General features: G+C 37.9%; 2 protein-coding genes across 7 annotated transcripts in view; both read right to left on the bottom strand.

Annotated features, from left to right (window-relative positions):
* Positions 1-17,692, bottom strand: part of LOC127449562 (histone deacetylase 8) — a 28,612-nt gene extending 10,920 nt beyond the window's left edge. The window contains exons 1-9 of one of the 2 annotated variants that reach the window (XM_051713079.1): positions 17,451-17,692; positions 16,998-17,050; positions 12,636-12,766; positions 11,983-12,124; positions 11,552-11,664; positions 9,793-9,870; positions 9,214-9,322; positions 7,505-7,677; positions 7,020-7,114 (exon numbers count right to left, since the gene is read on the bottom strand). In XM_051713079.1, coding sequence (XP_051569039.1) covers positions 7,020-7,114; positions 7,505-7,677; positions 9,214-9,322; positions 9,793-9,870; positions 11,552-11,664; positions 11,983-12,124; positions 12,636-12,766; positions 16,998-17,050; positions 17,451-17,564 — 1,008 coding nt within the window. In that variant the 5' untranslated portion in view covers positions 17,565-17,692. Of the gene's footprint in view, positions 1-7,019; positions 7,115-7,504; positions 7,678-9,213; positions 9,323-9,792; positions 9,871-11,551; positions 11,665-11,982; positions 12,125-12,635; positions 12,767-13,458; positions 13,562-16,997; positions 17,051-17,450 lie in introns of those variants that run through there. The other variant, XM_051713089.1, reaches the window with a different exon arrangement.
* Positions 17,693-17,735: 43 nt separating this feature from the next.
* phka1a (phosphorylase kinase, alpha 1a (muscle)) overlaps positions 17,736-19,328 on the bottom strand; it is a 31,427-nt gene continuing 29,834 nt past the window's right edge. For all 5 annotated transcript variants that reach the window (XM_051712894.1, XM_051712904.1, XM_051712911.1 and 2 more), the window contains 4 exons: positions 18,992-19,153; positions 18,844-18,897; positions 18,477-18,677; positions 17,736-18,385 (listed from right to left, as the gene is read on the bottom strand). In XM_051712894.1, coding sequence (XP_051568854.1) covers positions 18,212-18,385; positions 18,477-18,677; positions 18,844-18,897; positions 18,992-19,153 — 591 coding nt within the window. In that variant the 3' untranslated portion in view covers positions 17,736-18,211. The remainder of the gene's footprint in view (positions 18,386-18,476; positions 18,678-18,843; positions 18,898-18,991; positions 19,154-19,328) is intronic.

The raw sequence follows: 19,328 nt of genomic DNA, 5'->3' as shown, positions 1-19,328 counted from the left end.
ACCGATAGTGGATTTTCCAGATACCGATAACTAAGGTGGTGAAAAAGGCTGATAACCGATTAATCTGCCGATTGTTTAAAAAACAAATCATATTCGTCTTTCCTTACTGTGATGGGTACAGACATTGAGGCTACAAGAGTCTAAAATCCCAATAATAACCAGAAAAATTCAGATTTGGTGCATAACACGGGACTTTTAACTATAAACAAGCCTGAAACACACCAGGGACTCTTAATTTGAAATGACGAAGACTTGGCTACATTACAGTGCTCTATAATTAAGTATTTACCAAATTAAGCAATTTATAGCCTATGTATTCACCAGATGAATGGTTTTGATTATATAAATATATATTTCACCAGATGAGGTTTAATGAGGTATAAGGTTTATTATTATTCACAAGACATGAAGTTGGAGACACAATGTACTGTATGTTCTGACGGGCATGTTTCTATATAGTCAAATCAATTTAGAACACTTGATTATCTAATCAAAAAAACGAAATATGCATTAAATTGAGGATAAAAATATGGATGAAAATTGTCAATGATGAAAGATTTAGATACTGTAAATCCCCACGTGATTGTTTTTATTTCACCTCTTATGGTGTAGAATCAAGCTGTTCTAACTATAGAATCCTCCAGTGCCGGCCACAGAGGAACTATTAAAAAAAAAAAAAAAAAAAAAAAAAATGAATTTCACATTAATACATTTTAACCTAAACAGATCTCATTCTTCTCAATCACACACACCTCCTCAAAAGAAGCACCACACACACACACTAAAGGAACCCTGCTCTGCCCAGTGGGGTCTTCAACCCGTTCTTTAGCCATTCAGCCAGGACAGAAGACCTTACAATCCCTTTAGCCGCATTTGACTAGCGTAACAAGAGCTGTCACTCTGAAATATTGTGTGTGTTTTGTGTGTGAGCTCAGCTCATGACAGTGTGTGAACCTGTAAACTGTATGGATAACAGTTGGTCTGTGAGAGACAGCTTGTACAGTCGGGGGAAATTATGCAGATTGTCCATTTCTCAGTCTCCACTAAAGTTGAGTTACTAAAAGCAGAACCAGAGATGGGAAGAGAGTGAGACAAATCAACAGACCATTTATCTGGCTACCCAACTACTGGGGGGAAACAGAGCTCTGGGTGTTTGTTATTTCACTGGGATGTACTGAAAATAACTTGGCAGAAACAAGTGAAAAGACGTTTTCAAAAAGAAAGAGAGGATGTACAGATGTTGACTGGCCAGAGAGCGGTGAGGGCCGTTTCCACCCACAGGCCGCACAGAATCCCTGACAGCATTGAAACAAAAACACAGCATATTTCCTACCACTCGCTGATAAGATTCGACCAGGACAAAGTCATATGTTCTCAGCCTAGTCATACTGGCCCATAAACTGGGACTTTCTGTACATTTAAATCTTTTTTTGTCCTGTTAACCAATACATAGGATGTTAAAGGGACATTTAGATCAAATCAAATTAACCTTAAGGACAGAGCGAGTCTAGACTAGAGAGTGTCCCATTCAGACAGCAGATCACCACAATCTGACACACTCTGCCGGGACTGTACAGCATCACTCCACTAGGACTGGGTATTGATACAGATTTCCTGATTCGATTCTGATTCACAAGCTCTCAATTCTATTTGATTCTGATTTCAGATCGATTCGATATTGATTCATGTGGGTATATTTCAATTACAATGTCCATTTTGCTTAATATGAAAAATGATCTCCCAGCTAATGCTGCTAATTATACAGGGGACCTTCTTACCTTTTAGGTAACCCTTCTAGGATCAATTAAAAAATATACATTTTTCAAATAATATTTTCCTCAGTTTTTCATCATATTGGTCACATTTTAGCTTTTAAAAAATATTCTGATTCAGTATATTACATCAATAAATGTCTTGAAATTGCAAACATTATGTTGCACATATTGCATATTCTGTACTATTTAGTATTTACAGTATTGATATGTAGAACACATGCTAAATCGGTCTTTTTAAGACTGGTAGTGGGCACATATTAACAAGAGAGGATACGTTTCTTTAGCACATCTATGCTGTGTGTTATAATTAAATAATTGTATTATTTATAATTATAATTTTATATATAATTATATATTTTTTTTAATCAACAACTGACTGTAAAAAACAGAAAGGGTATTAAGAGACATTATTACATGACAAATGCATGATCAGGTCTTTGATCACACAGAACAAGTCAAACCAAACTTTAATTCTCAACACGTAGTGAAAAGATCTCATTGCTGTACTTCTTCACCAATATACTGCTCAGTGAAATCTAAAAGTTTACCAGCCAGTGGCTATACACAGACATTTTCAGTCACATAGAGCAAAATTTGGTCACATATGTGAGTGATTTACTTGCATTGTTGATAAGAGTAAAAGATTGATCTTGGGATTTAAGAATCGATATCGAGATTGTTCAAACGAAGACCGCTATGCTTCGAAAAATCTATATTTTTCCCCAGTCCAACACTCCACTACTGTGATCCAGACACCTGAATCAGCTCTTTAAAATGCAGAAAGTGCACTGGACTACCGTGCATCTGGATATGTGCCAGGTTTTAATGCTCTTCTCCATTATTTTATCAATATTTAATGTATTAATACTGGCAAGACTGATAGAAAATGTACACAAACATCTCTTAAATAAAATTTAGTTTACTACCTGCTTTCCACAGGCGGTAATAGCCAGAGGTAAACTGCGCCGGGAGAACAGCACAGTGTTTTGTGAATGAATCGCAATCTATAATGAGCCTAATTTACATACAAAGATGGCATGTTTGCACAAAAAGAACTGACAATGACTTTAAATAATTTAAAAAATCAAGACGCAGCACCACAGAGCTCAACAGTCTGGTTCCAGAAGCAAAAATCCCATTCATTTTTTGTTTCTGGCACCATTCGGAGTAAACTATAGAGTCTGTTGTGTGTGAAAATCCCAGGAGATCAGCAGTTACAGAAATACTCAAACCAGCTCGTCTGGCACCAACAATCATGCCACAGTCGAAATCACTGAGATCACATTTTTTCCCCATTCTGATGGTTGATGTGAACATTAACTGAAGCTCCTGACCCGTATCTGAATGATTTTATGCATTACACTGCTGACACACGATTGGCTGATTCAATATTTGCATGAATAAGTAGGTGTACATGACATCCTAATAAAGTGCACAGTGAGTGTACTGTATATTAGTACATTAGAATATTTTGCAATAAATGTAAAATGTATTGTTTCTATACTTATAATCAACAACCTAAAATCAATAGTTTAATATATTTCCATCATTTTTAATTCAACTATGGCATTCGCAATGTTTCATGGGATTGTAGTTCATGCCCTTGTGAAAGACGGTAAGTACACAGTCTTGTACCTTTGTCTTTTTGTCCAATTTTCAAATACTTTTTTTGCCTCAAAACAATATGAATACTTCCAGAATCCAGACAGCTGAAAAAGTGGGCGGGCACTGTTGCGCTCTTTTTCAGTGTTGACTGCGCCTGCTCAAACTAGATTGCGGGTGATTCGTGAATAAGATGCAGGTTTTTGCACAGAAACGCCACAGCAAAAGTGGCAAAACTGTTTAGTAAATTTGCCACATAATCTCTATATGAAAGCCACATCATTTTCCTCTTCTTTTTTTTCGGACTCTCTCTTGTGAGAGGACTGTCTAGATAACCCTCACTTTTTCATCTCTCTCTGTGTCTGTGACAGGGTCTGAATGAGCTCGTTGTATGCCTCCACTCCAGTCTGTCTTCATTGTTTGCAGTTCTGGCAGGGCAGAACCCAGACTGAGCCGCCTCTGAGTCTCAGCAGCTGGACCGGCTCGAAGAGAGAGAGAAAGAGATTGCACAGGTACAAAGTGCTTCTTGTTCCACCTCTCCTTTCCCAGCTTCTTCAATACTCAAATACTCTTCTTTCTTTTTTATACCCCCATAGGTGGATGTCTCTCTCTGTCTTTTAACAGCCTTATCTCTCTCTCTCTCCACTTTGTCTTTATGGACTCACACTACAGTTAAATAGTGTTTTGTTTGGCCAGGATGGACACACAATAACAGTGGTGGTGTAGAAGAGATGGGGGGTTTATCTCTCTAAGAGGGGAGGAGAAGAGTTTCATGCTTTGAAACACTGATGGAAGGAACAATAAAGAAAGAAAAGCTACAGGTAGAGAAAGGAGTGAAGAGGAGTGGGAAGGAGATGAGGTAATTGGTTAGGAAGAGTGGTGGTCTAGAGACTCTATAAATGATGGGGACTGGAAGAGTTCTTAACAGCTGAATTTAGAGAGGGTTAGTTCATTTGGACATTATATGGGGACTATAATACTGTATGAGTCTGAGATTAGAAGCTGGGAAATTCCTCTAAGACACAAATTTCTGCATTATGTGGGCAGAATAGAAAAGAATACAGAGAGCTCTTTTTAAAAAATATTTAAATACAGTTTCCTCAAATATTCACAACATGACAAAACCCACTAGGTTTTACTATAGTAATACTGTAGTAACTATAAAAAGTAAGTTAAGTAACCATGTTTTTTGGCAGAAACCATAGTTTTAATACAGTATATTGTATCAATATAGTAACCATGGTTTTACTATAGATTAACCATGGTAATTCTTCTGGTTACTAAAGTTTACAACAAATATTTGTAGTAAAACCATAATAACCATAAAACTGTGATTTTTATTACCATAGTTTTCATTTTCCTATATTATTACTATGGTTTTACTACGAATATCAAGGTTAAACAACGGTTACTATAGTAAAACTGTGGTAAAATTATTGCGAGGGAATGCAAAACTTATTGCAAGGGAGAGCAAACTATTGCTAGATGCATTGCGAGGGAATGCAACTATTGCTAGATGCAAACTTATTGCGAGGGAACACAAAACTTACTGCGAGGGAACACAAACGTATTGCTAGGAAACGGAAACTACTACGAGGGAATGCAAAAATTATTGTGAGGGCATGCAAAACTTATTGCTAGGGCACACAGAACTTATTGCGAGAGCACGCAAAACTTATTGCGAGGGAATGCAAACTATTGCGAGGCAACACAAAACTTATTGCGAGGACAAGCAAAACGTATTGCGAGGGCATGTAAAACTTATTGCGAGGACATGCAAAACTTATTGCAAGAGAAAGCAAAACTTATTGCGAGGAAATGCAAAATGTATTGAAAGGGAAAGCAAACTATTGCAAGGGAACGCAAAACTTATTGCGAGGGAACGCAACTATTGCTAGGTGCAAAACTTATTGCAAGGGAACGCAAACTACTACGAGGGAACGCAAAAATTATTGAGTGGGCATGCAAAACGTATTGCTAGGGCACACAAAACTTATTGCGAGAGCATGCAAAACTTATTGCGAGGGCATGCAAAACATATTGCGAGGACACGGAAAACTTATTGCGAGGGAATGCAAAACTTATTGCAAGGGAAAGCAAAACTTATTGCGAGGGAAAGAAAACTATTGCAAGGGAACGCAAAACATATTGCGAGGGAACGCAAACAGTTGCTAGATGCATTGCGAGGGACCGCAAACTACTACGAGGGAACGCAAAAATTATTGAGTGGGCATGCAAAACGTATTGCTAGGGCACACAAAACTTATTGCGAGAGCATGCAAAACTTATTGCGAGGGCATGCAAAACATATTGCGAGGACACGGAAAACTTATTGCGAGGGAATGCAAAACTTATTGCGAGGGAAAGAAAACTATTGCAAGGGAACGCAAAACGTATTGCGAGGGAACGCAAACAGTTGCTAGATGCATTGCGAGGGACCGCAACTATTGCTAGATGCAAAACCTATTGCGAGGGCATGCAAAATTTATTGCGAGAGCACGCAAAACATATTGCGAGGGCACACAAAACTTATTGCAAGGGAAAGCAAAACTTATTGCAAGGGACAGAAAAACATATTGCGAGGGCACGCAAAACTTGTTGCAAGGGAAAGCAAAACTTATTGCGAGGGACAGAAAAACGTATTGCAAGGGAATGCAAACTACTGCGAGGGATCACAAAAATTATTGCGAGGGCACACAAAACATAATGAGAGGGCACGCAAACCATTGCGAGGCAATGCAAAACTTATTGCGAGGACACAAAAAAACTTATTGCAAGGGCACCCAAAACATATTGCAAGGGAACACAAACTATTCAGAAAAAAAATCCCACCCTATCCTGTAAGGGTCACCGTAGACTGGTCCCTCCATCAGTGTAAATCTATGTGATTTTTTTCAGCCATTTAATTGTCCACCAGGCATAGAAAAATTAGGCAAAGTATTTAAACTGTGTTGGCCAATGAATGCACCTTTCATGATGTTACAACAAAACAAACCTGCCCAACTTTATTAATGTTTTCAGTATCATCATCACCATCGTTGTCATTAGTGAATGCCCTATTGATAATCTACATTGCTTTATTTTGGTTGCTTGCCCCAAAGAGAGGTCAAAGGTCAACATGATGCAGGAGGTCATGTCAGCTGAAACAACAGCATCTTTTATTGTGGTGACCATGAAAGCGCTCTCTATAAACATTAAAAGACCTTCTTTGTACGTATGAAGAAAAGAGAGACATCAAACTCAGAGGGCCTTTCCATCCCTTCATCTCTACCGTGAAGCTTCTCAAGAAAAAGCACTTAAAAGAGCTCTCTCAGAAAAGTGTACACACATTCTCTTTCTCCAAGGAAAGAAAAGAAAGTTGAGGGGAAAAAAACAGTTGAGGAAAGAAAAGCACAAGTCCCTCTCAGTCAGTCGGTAGGCACAGAGTAGTATTGTTAAGACCCCCTTCACTGATGTACGCACGCACGGCCCCCTCCCTGCTTCTGAATCACATGAAAACAAACCCGGTTATTGAGAAGTGCTTGGGCATCTTTGATTAGAGTGAGTGACTCAGCAGGGATGGAAGAGGAAGAGGCGAGGACGACAGAGGAGTGAGTGGGGTTTTAGACGGCTGCTGAAAGAAGAGAGGGAACAGGGTCTCACCTCATGTTCTGGTATCTCAGAGGACAGAGTCTGTCCTAGGATGGTCCCTGTTAGATAGGTCCAGCAGCGGGCAGTATTAGCAAGGTTATAGCCACCTGAGAGATAGAGAGAGAGAGACAGAGTTGTGTACACAGAGAATGAAAGAGAGAGAGAAGAGGGATTGAAGTCAGCAAAAGGGCTTCATTGTACTAGTGTAATTACTACCTTTCATCTAGTGCTTGGCTAGGCAGGTCTGCAGCTTAGAGCTCATTTCAAAACAGGCTAAAATCACAAAGTTCACTTTCTTCTCGCAACCCAACCCCCCCCCCCCCCCGCTAGTAACAACACACTAATAAACTTTTTGGCCAAGACAGCAAGCTGGCAACAAGGAAAGAAGAGAGAGTTGGCAGTGCTAAGGCATGGGGCTGGCAAACCAAGCCAACATTGCTAAAACTGTCTATGTCTTTAAGAGCACACGGTAATTCAACTAATACAATGACACATACCTCCTCCTAGCAGCAGAGTAGGTAACTCCCATCCCAGTATATAGTTCAGGCACTTTCCCACTCCAACAGGAGTCATATTGAAAGAACACATGGGGTCACCCGCCATGGTGTCTGCTCCCAACTGCATCACAATTGCTTCAGGGTTGAAGTAAGCTTTCACTTCCTGCATTACACTGAAAGAAAAAATCAAAAGCAGAGATAAGCCAGTTTAAACACTGAAATAAGTAGGGATGCACTGATCCGATACCTGGATCAGTACCAGCTCCAATACTGACCATTTTTAATGGAGACCAATCCAAATCCGATAGCGCATGGTACTGATTATCATTACTGTTGAGCTCCAAAAATGACATAAAAGAACCATAAAACCACCATTAAAGTAGTCCATATGATTTGTGCATAACATTTCAAGTTTCCTGAATACGATAGTTTTGTGAGTCGCCAAAAGCTGTGATTTCATTGAATATATTGTCTGCGTTATTATTGAAGTATGATATTTCAAATTATAATAAAATTTAAAGGGATAGTTCACACAAAAATGAAAATTCTCTCACCATTTATTCACCCTCATGCCATCCCGGATGTGTATGATTTTTTTCTTCTGCAGAACACAAATGAAAATTTTTAGAAGAATATGTCAGCTCTGTAGGTCCTGACAATGCAAGTCAATAGGGTCCAAAACTTTGAAACTCAAAAAACAAAGCACATAAATGTAGCATAAAAGTCATCCATAAGACTCCAGTGATTAAATCCATATCTTCAGAAGCGATTTGATAGGTGTGGGTGAGAAACAGATCGATATTTAAGTCCTTTTTTACAATAAATTCTCCTCCTTGTCCAGTAGGTGGCAATATGCACGAAGAATGCGAATTGCCAAAAACAAAAGAACATGATCTCATAGGAGAGAAGAGCGCTTAGGAGGGCTGTTTGAAATTGGAGATTTATAGTAAAAAAAAATTACTTAAATATTGATCTGTTTCTCACCCACAACTATCATATCACTTCTGAAGACATGGATTTAACCACTGAAGTCTTTTATGCTGCAAGATTACTTTTATGCTACCTTTATGTGCTTTTTGAGCTTCAAAGTTTTGGACCTGTTGACTTGCATTGTATGGACCTACAGAGCTGAAATATTCTTCTAATAATCTTCATTTGTGTTCAGAAGAAAAAAGTCATCCATATCTGGGATGGCATGAGGGTGATGAGAGAATGTAAATTTTTGGGTGAGCTATCCCTTTAAGTTGACTGGGTTCCAAAACAAAATTAATTAAAAGTGGACTATCACAACTAAAGTGAACAAAAAAGAGGTTCTGAATCAGAACCAGGCACAATTTAAAAAAAAAAAAAAAAGAAATTATATATATATATATATATAAAATTTTGCTGTATTTAACAATGAAGTTTTTCATGATAGGCAACAAATTTTGTATGTAATTGTTTTTCTGTTTTCCCTTTTCATAATGAAATGTCTAAAGAAATGTTTATGCCTTTCCACATAAAATACTCCCAATTAGTTCTACACAGTGAGGTATAGATATTCTAAACTAAAGAAAAAAAGAACACAGCTTTTGGATCGATATCAGCCGATACTTAAGAGGCCAGTTATTAGAACTGTTATCAGGAGAGGAAAAAGTAATATTGATGCATCCCTACAAATAATGTATGAAAACTGGTTAGATGGGTTGGTTACTGGAATCTTTATATACCTAGTGAAGGTCTGGCAGTAACGATCGTCACGGATTCCATCCTCAAAGGGAACGTTAACAGCGTACCAGCGTCCTTTACCAAGCCCAGTGTCAGTCACATCACCGGTACCTGTAAGAGAATGATCAGTCCACCAACCATTACATCTTACTTCATGGTCACAGACCTCTGCTACTGATTTCAATGCATCTATAACATTTATTTTTGAAGCCCATTAATATCAGTAACAAAATCGTATGTCATACTTGTTAAGGTCATTTGGTATCTGTGACAAAACAAACCAATAAGTGAATAAGACGGAAAAAACTAAATAATAACTCCACAATGTATTACTTGTTGCCCTGATATAGCATTTGCCCAGTTACCCTCAGAAGCTCTATTGTTAAACTACTGAAGTGGCTCTCAGAATCTCCATGAAGCCACAGAGCTCCAATCTTTGTTATCAGCTGGGTAATCAGACTCTGGGCACTGGAGTGGGGCCTGCAGCTCCAGCTCTGGCATGGCTTGAAACATGACTGTCAGTTAAGGGAATTCAAAGATGTGCTGATCTTAACTGATGTGTAGAGGCATGCTGGACCAACCTGGGAAGAAGCCAGGGGAGAACTTGTGCAAAGACACTGTCATGACTTTAGAGGTGAAGCTGAAAGCATCCTCCACACCTGGATAGGAAACAATCCAGAGGTCTACTTAGTAGAGCTTAAGAAAAGGATAATATACCAGATCTGAGTAGCATTATGTAGCACAGAGGAAGTGCCCTTTTCATTGATGTAGAATCAGAGACTCCCTTGAACCATTACATTTGAACTCGAATACAAATGTGTATGACTTTCTTTTCTGCAGAACAAAAACAAAGATTTTTAGAAAAAATATCTCAGCTCTGTAGGTCTTTTCAGTGAATGGTGGCCAGAACTTTGAAGCTCCAAAAATCACATAAAGGCAGAATAAAAGTAAACCATTCAACTCCAGTGGTTTAATCCACGTCTTCTAAAGCGATGCAATCACTCTGGGTGAGAAACAGGTCAATATTTCAATCCTTTTAAACTCTAAATCTCAACTTTCACTTTCAGAATGAGAAAGTGTAGATTTATAGTAAAGAAAATATTGATCTGTTTCTTACCCACACCTACTGTATCACTTCTGAAGATCTGGAATAACCACTGGAGTCTTATGGATTACTTTTATGCTGCCTTTATGCGATTTTTGGAGGTTCAAAGTTTTGGACACCATTCACTTGCGTATGGACCAACAGAGCTGAGATATTCTTCTAAAAATCTTCATTTGTGTTTATCAGAAGAAAGAAAGTCATACACATCTGGGATGGCATGAGGGTGAGTAAATGATGAGAGAATTTTCATGTTTGGCTGAACAATCCCTTTAATATGCGCTCATTTACACAGGCTTTTTACAGAACTGCTAGTGTTCTTAAAGAGACAGCACCAATTTGTAGCACCTGTTCCAAAAATCAATGTAAATACTTGTAAATACTATTAAATTTTATTTTATAATATAAACATGTGCTACAAATCAATGTAAATAATTGTACATAGTAAAAATTATTAATTAGATAATAAACATGTAACAAAATATATGTAATATAATATCCATTGCTAAAATACATGGATTTGTACATTTTTAAAAAGCTCAAATGCACCAAAATGATGAAAAACAAATAGAATATAATTTGTACAATTTATATTTTCGTAATGTACCTAATAATAAGGTCCCCTGTATAATTAAAAGGATTTTCTGGAAGAGAATTTCTTTCATATGTAAGCAAAATTGACATTATAAATTAAATATACTATTATGAATCGATATTGAAATGAAATCGAATCGAGAGCTTGTGAATCGGAATCAAATCGAATCTGGAAACCTGTATCAGTACCCAGCCCTGGTTATTTTACTTCTTTGTGTGTGATGTGAAAGGCACAGCTTGTCCAGTTTTCGGAAACATTTGATTTTCCGAAACATTCGAGCAGTAATAGCACAGAGACCTAAACAGCGTTCTTTTACTATGTGGAAATGTAGTATCTCCCTAGCCGCAGGTCAAAATGTATGTGACAAGAAGGGTATTGCACGGGCCATCTTTATTCTATATAATTTGCATATTGTTTCTGACTTAACCAAATTCCAGTGTGATTATGTTGGATTTCCAACAACATCTAAACATCCAACATTCACTATTGATGTCAATCTGAATTTAATTCAATGATTTAGGACTCAGATACAATTCTAAAACCATTCAAAGACTAATTGCGGACAAGAAAGATGACAAAATACTACTACTGTCACAGATTGTTATGGTTACAAATGCTCTTATTAACAGTCAAGTGTTATTACCATCTCCATGGTGAAGGTCCACATCCACATAGAGAACTCTCTCATACTTCTCCCGCAATTTGAGGATTCCAAGAACAGCGTCATTCACATAACAGAACCCAGATGCCTCGTCCCTTATACAACAACAAATAGACACAAACACATCAGCTGCTCCGGTGACCCAATGAACAATTACATCAAATGTTTCTGACACATATTTAATAAAAATACACAGTGAAGTTACAAAGTGAGAACTAGTTTAAAGAAAGCAAACACGCAGCATTAAGCTCTTTTTACAGCTGTCCACAATCAAACTGTAACAATTTTAACAGTAAACCAAGCATATCTTCCAAGTGCTTATGCTATTCGTAAAAGATGACACTGGCATCTCAATGATTGATGTGGAGGTGAAACACAAGAGGGTGGGCACAAGGCCTGTTGTGCTGTATTACTTCTTGGCATGATGCCACCCTCCAGCCCAGTTGATGGCCACATCACACTTTCCATCCAGCAGATTCTGGGCAGCAGTCAGAGTGGCTCCTCCGACGGCAGCCGCGTAATCAAAAATTCCCTCCACCACTGGACAGTCATAACCTGAGCAAGAGAGAAATCGGAGGGGGGTTTGATAACAGATAGAGAGACAATGGGATGAGGTGTAGAGAGGAAAGTGAGAGGGTAAAGAGAGAGTGAGAAAGAACAATAAACAGTGAGCTAAATTAAAACAGATCCTTTGGCAAGAGCTTTGTTTCCCCCTCAAAACAATACCACTATTCTCTATCCCTGGAGACAGGAATGATGTGTCAGTTCGTCAGGTATTTAAATTACTCATGGCCCTGGTCCAGTACAAATTCAAATTCTGACCATAATAACTCAAAGGTCTGAGGAAGTTTCAAGCATTATACTGCCCACTGCTGTTATAAAGAGGGCACTGCATGCACTAACACAATGGATTCTACTGCTTGGCTCAATTTTTTTTTTTTTTTTTTTTTTTTTAAAGACATTAATATGTTAAAAGCAATGGATAGTTGATGAATCAAAAAAGGATGGAAGAACCACAGACCTGATTATCTGAGATCAGAAGAACTGTCTGAGACACAAGTCTTACCCAGTCCAAAATCCACAGACTGAGGGTCATCATTGTCTCCGTCCTGGCTGATCTTGTGCAGGTGCTGCAGGTATGAGTCTGTGTGAAACACTGCCATCTCTTCTATTGTTGCGAAATGAGGCTTTACAACTCTGAAAGGGTACAAACACAGTTTCAATACTATTTTACTCATTTCAAAGAGAAAACTTCTCTAAATATAAAGAAATTATGTCATAAATATTGTTGCCTTTTTTGAAGGGGTTAAGAGACAAATCATGTTTTAAAATAAATGTAAACACCCAGGATTTCCACACTTTCTGAACATTAATTTTGAACACTGAAGTTCATTGATGACTGGATAAGGAATTTTAAAAATAATTTTATAGAGATTGCACTCATAAAGGGCAATTCATAGCTGATGAAATATTTTAGGGCAGCCAAATGAATCTGCACTTCATATTTTTCTTTACACAATTATTTTGGATAAACTTTTGTAATTGAAATAATGAACATTTGCTTTTGGATTTCTCAATGTTGTTTAACCCTTAAATGCATGGGTGTTTCGCCAAACATTATTACATACTCGGGTCTTTAGAGACCCAGTACGTATATCTATCACAAATGGATCTACAAAATACCCAGACAGAGTCAATTTTATTTTCAAGACAATTAGAAAATAATATAATAGAATATATTCTGATATATTTTGATGTTTTATTTTTCATTTATCAAAGAGATGATGCAACAAATCTAGAACAGGATTCATTACTTCTACAATGAAATTTCATGAGACACTGATTTAGACACTAATCAGCCAAATAGTCTAAATAGACGCACAACTTACATAATTTCAATAGTACACCCAAATGACAACAGCAAACTCATACTATTCATGTGTTACACTTGCTATAGTTTACTTGCTTCTTCGTCAAATGTAAAGTCAATCACTGAAACAACAGCGCCACCTTGAGAAAGAAAATGCATGTATAATATGTTTGTGTACACACATATGGAGTACTGATTACTGAATATTCACTACTGTCACACAGAATGTCAACATGATATTGTAGTCATTTGTACTAATTTATCTTGTAATAAACAAAGAAATAGATATCCTGTGATGGTAAACAAATAGATATGAAATAATCATAAAAATATGATTTATAGAAGTGCAAAAAACCAACAACAACACACTATTGCATACAGTTGAAGTCAAAAGTTTACATACACCAAATACATTTAAACTCAGTTTTTCACAATTCCTGACATTTAATCGTAGAAAACATTCCCGGTCTCAGGTCAGTTAGGATCACTACTTTATTTTAAGAATGTGAAAGGTCAGAATAATAGTAGAGAGATTTATTTATTTCAGCTTTTATTTCTTTCATCACATTCCCAGTGGGTCAGAAGTTTACATACACTTTGTTAGTATTTGGTAGCATTGCCTTTAAATTGTTTAACTTGGGTCAAACATTTTGGGTAGCCTTCCACAAGTTTCTCACAATAAGTTGCTGGAATTTTGGCCCATTCCTCCAGACAGAACTGGTGTAACTGAGTCAGGTTTGTAGGCCTTCTTGCTCGCACAGGCTTTTTCAGTTCTGCCCACACATTTTCTATCGGATTGAGGTCAGGGCTTTGTGATGGCCACTCCAATACCTTGACTTTGTTGTCCTTAAGCCATTTTGCCAAAACTTTGGAGGTATGCTTGGGGTCATTGTCCATTTGGAAGACCCATTTGTGACCGAGCTTTAACTTCCTGGCTGATGTCTTGAGATGTTGCTTCAATATATCCACATAATTTTCCTTCCTCATGATGCCATCTATTTTTGTGAAGTGCACCAGTCCCTCCTGCAGCAAAGCACCCCCACAACATGATGCTGCCACCCCCATGCTTCATGGTTGGGATGGTGTTCTTCAGCTTGCAAGCCTCAAAACATAAAGATGGACATTATGGCCAAACAGTTCAATTTTTGTTTCATTAGACCAGAGGACATTTCTCCAAAAAGTAAGATCTTTGTTCCCATGTGCACTTGCAAACTGTAGTCTGGCTTTTTTATGGCAGTTTGTAGCAGTGGCTTCTTCCTTGCTGAGCACCTTTCATGTTATTTCGATATAGGACACGTTTTACTGTGGATATAGATACTTGTCTACCTGTTTCCTCCAGCATCTTCACAAGGTCGTTTGCTGTTGTTCTGGGATTGATCTGCACTTTTTGCAACAAACTACATTCATCTCTAGGAGACAGAATGTGTCTCCTTCCTGAGCGGTATGATGGCTGCATGGTCCCATGGTGTTTGTGTACTATTGTTATACAGATGAACGTGGTACCTTCAGGTGTTTGGAAATTGCTCTCAAGGATGAACCTGGCTTGTGGAGGTCCACAATTTTGTTTCTGAGCTCTTGGCTGATTTCTTTGGATTTTCCCATGATGTCAAGCAAAGACACACTGAGTTTGGAGGTAGGCCTTAAAATACATCCACAGGTACACCACCAATTCATTACACCTTCTATCAGAAGCTAATTGGCTAATTGTCTAAAGGCTTGACATCATTTTCTGGAATTTTCCAAGCTGCTTAAAGGCACAGTTAACTTAGTGTATGTAAACTTCTGACCCACTGGAATTGTGATATAGTCAATTAAAAGTGAAACAATCTGTCTGTAAACAATTGTTGGAAAAATTACTCTTATCATGCACAAAGTAGATGTCCTAAACGACTTGCCAGAACTACAGTTTGCTAATATTAAATCTGTGGAATGGTTAAAAAATTAGTTTTAATGACTTCAACCTAAGTGAATGTAAACTTCTGACTTCAACTGTATCTAGGGTTTTAGTGACCCTATACAATTTTGGTAATCAAGCAATTATAAATATATATATATATATATATATATATATATATATATATATATATATATATATATATATATATATTTGTAATTTAGCCTTTTTTGTTTTGTTACACTATTCAGAAGAGAAAGGTTGGAGAATACTAAGACTTGTTGGCATAACTCCAAAAAATGGATGAGGTACAGGGGGTGGAATGAGGTTCCAGGACACTAAAGACCCAAGGTATGCATTAAAGCAGTGGTTCCCAAACAGTTTCAGTCAAGCCACCCTTTACTAATCTAAAAATTTTGAACTTTTATTCAGAACTTTTATTTATTATCCAGACTTTTATTCTACATTGTACATGCCCTTTTGTTAACCATAGTTCTTTCATTGTTTAACAGTTGCATTTGTAATGCCATAACCACAAGAAAGACCATGGATGGCTCCTCATTACAGTGGTTAGTTAGGTAGTCTTTCTTAAAAAAATAATCTGTTTATTTGTTACAAACAATAGCCTGAACACATTTAACACCACTTTTTAAATACAATGTCCACAGCTGTAATGAAAATGATGTTACATTTTACTGTGATAAATGTTAGTACAGGTGTTGTTGATGTGTAGATGTGAAAAGTCGTGTAATTGATGCTGATGTAGGTGTTTTCCCTTTCACTTGTCTGATATGTTCAGAATATCAGTGCTGTAGCCGTTTGAAATGGTTGAATTGCTCCATAGCGCTTTAAAATAGAAAATTCTCATGAAGAATTCAAATGGGTCTTATAAGTTTTGTCGTCTGCGCAGGGGCGTAGATTCCAGAGGGGATGGGGGGGGAGGTAATGTAAATTCTTCACACTGTAACACCCCCTCGGTGTTACAGTATGGACTTCTCCTTCAATCCCACCGTCTCCCTGTACCTCCCCTGCAGTGCCCTCGCGCCTCACACTTTGGGAACCACTGCATTAAAGGGTTAAAGATGTCACGCGCTATGTCTCCGTGGCAACGCGCTCAACATGCCACGTGATAAGATGCGTTGATTGACTGTCTCAGACGCGGAGGCAACTGAGATTTGTCCTCCGCCACCCGGACTGAGTCGAATCACTACGCGACCATGAGGACTTAAAAGCACATTGGGAATTGGGCATTCCAAATTGAAAAACAAACAAGAAAAAAAAAGGGGGTTAAAGATGTACTGATTGGTTTTTATACCATTAGCAAAGTGTATTTTATTAATAACCTTTTATTGCTCAAATCGCTTCTGAAAAAGAAACTAAGCAATACATCCAAACTATTTTATCTTCAAAGAACACCAAAACTCTTGCCATAAACCTGTGCTTTCTTTTTAAATGTATGAATTTTAAACCTGGTGCCTTTCTCTATTTTTTTTTTTTTTCTAATATAAATCATTTAATGATGGGTTGTATACTTTTATATTTTCTGTTATACTCTGGCAATAAAAAATAAATTACTTTCCCAGCCTGGAAATAACATTTGAAAAATTCCCTGATATTCCCAGGTTTTCCATGGCAGTGTGAACTGTGGTTTGTGTTGGACGCACCTCATGTATTTCAATAAGCCATATGCTTCAATCAGTGAGTGCACCATACTCGCCTGTGAGAGAGAGGAAGAAAAAACATCATACACTTTATTTATTCAAACACTTACATGTGGCGGCAGTATAGTACAGTCATTGTATCAACTAGTACTAATATAGTATTTTATTTATTTTCCCTATAATGTTACTTAATGATTTACATATTCATGCATGCACCAGTTTTATTTGCATGGTATTTCAAGGTACTAACATGGTGCATGTCCAAAATCTGTTCGTGCTTCTTATACTTTGTTAGCTGAAAGTGCCCACCCATTGATAGCAAACACACTTCACTCTCAAGTCTCTATCTCAAAGCTTATCTCTATTTGTAATGTGATATAAACACTGTAAAACACCTTTAAGAGTATGACTGAAGTCAGAGCTGTGGTGTTGTGTGTGAAGTGCAGCTCATTTTACCCGGTTTGGCACTTTAGACAGCGAGTCACATGTCTGGATGTACTCCGGGCTGTAAACATAAACCACGCTGCGATTTCTGACTTTATCATCATTACTGTCGCCTTTATCACTCATTTAAAATCAAGCTATTTAAATCGAAATAAACAGATACCGCGTCTTGCTGTGCTCTTGTGGTAGTCTAACAACAATAAACGTCCGTTTTCACATTAAAAGTCCGAATTTCAAAATAGAGGCGCGAACTAGTGATACTAATGAGGATGGGAACAAGTGAAAAACTCACAAATGTCTGGATAACTCTAACAGTAAAATTAGTTTATTTAAATTTTCATCTTCATTAAACTGTAATTCATTATCACAAACAAAACAATTGAACGCTACTACAGTACCATAATGGTTGTACTATTTACATGCAAACATCAACTGATTACTTGTAGCAGAGCTGCACAGGCCAAAAACACAATCAATATCAATATCTATAAATATATATAAGTAGTCACATCTCCATGTCTCTGGACTGTAAACATGCACTACAATTACACATGGGATCACCAACAGATTATATGCAGTGAAATGTCAAGCATCTGGTCAACAAGGATGAGTTTATTCAGTCTTGTTCAGAACCATCACACATTCTACAATGACACTTATTAAGTCACACATACTGCAGACTTATACGGAGTTCAAATTAGTATCTCTGACTGCTCTAAATTAGTGGTCTCTTCAATGTACAATACACACCATACTATAAAAACATCATTATATCACTGTACAGTACAGGAGCCACTAGGCAGGAAGTCCTGGACGTAGGTGGCCACAGCTTTAGTGAGGTAAGTCATCGTGCCAAAACGACCACTGGGTGCAGTATCATACAGGAGCCGACAGATGCTTGTAGAGGGATCTCTTTCTAAAATACTGTCCTCAGCGCCAAGATCCTTCTGTGGTTTGGAGAGAGAGGATACTTATGAGATTTGTTCATAATATGTGCCAGGTGAGCTGATGTTAAATAAAAAACACACAAACCCATACCTGGTCCTTGTAAAACATGTCATTGGCAATGTGAACAATCTTTTCAATGTGGATGATGCTGCCAATGCTTTGAATGTCAACATCAGCCAGCATGGTAAGTACCAGGATCCCTTCCACTAGGAGCTGTCTATACTCTGGCTGAGGGACGCGGTTCAGCACCCTTTCCACATGAACTGCAAATTTTATCTCACCAGGGGTCATCTGGAAAGAGGGAGAAAAACAGAGATGGAAAGGAATATTAAGTGTGAAGAAGATTAGTGGGGATACATCTTAAGGGAAACATTAAAGCAACGTAAAACAAGCGCAGTGTCTAAAGACATCTGAGGAAACAAGCTTTCAAAAAAAATAGGTGCTATCTGGTTCAAACCTCTCTTGTAGTTGAAGATGGGAGCACAAAGCCTTCTATAGAAAGGCCATGACACTGTGGGAAACAGAATGACAAGTGCCTTCAAATTATATTTCAGACTTTTACAGACTGTACATATTTATAATGCTTCTACTCAAATTCTCCCAACCTTCTGTAGAATTTTCCAGACTTTTTGATAGAATCCTACAGGCACTCTGTTGAGAGCACCATCAAGCCGCCTTCTGCGCAGCCATTGGCCCTGACGACTGTCCCGGGACACACCAACATTCACTGAGCCATCAAAAGCATCAACTGAAGGGCTCCGGAACCGCTGCAAGCGCATATTAGCGCATGTCAACAAGCTGTGAAACATCCTAGCTAGAGGCATGACATACAGTACTAAGAGGTGAAGGGATCTTGCTGAGTATTATACATGGATGCCATCTGGAGGGGGATTCCAAACATACCTTTTAAAAACCAGGATATGACAATATTCGTGGCATTAG

Source organism: Myxocyprinus asiaticus, chromosome 2 (genome assembly GCF_019703515.2).
Source record: "Myxocyprinus asiaticus isolate MX2 ecotype Aquarium Trade chromosome 2, UBuf_Myxa_2, whole genome shotgun sequence".
NCBI classification, from domain to species: Eukaryota; Metazoa; Chordata; class Actinopteri; order Cypriniformes; family Catostomidae; genus Myxocyprinus; species Myxocyprinus asiaticus.
The sequence above is the reverse complement of the archived record's forward strand: the minus strand, read 5'-3'. Positions and strand labels throughout refer to the sequence as shown.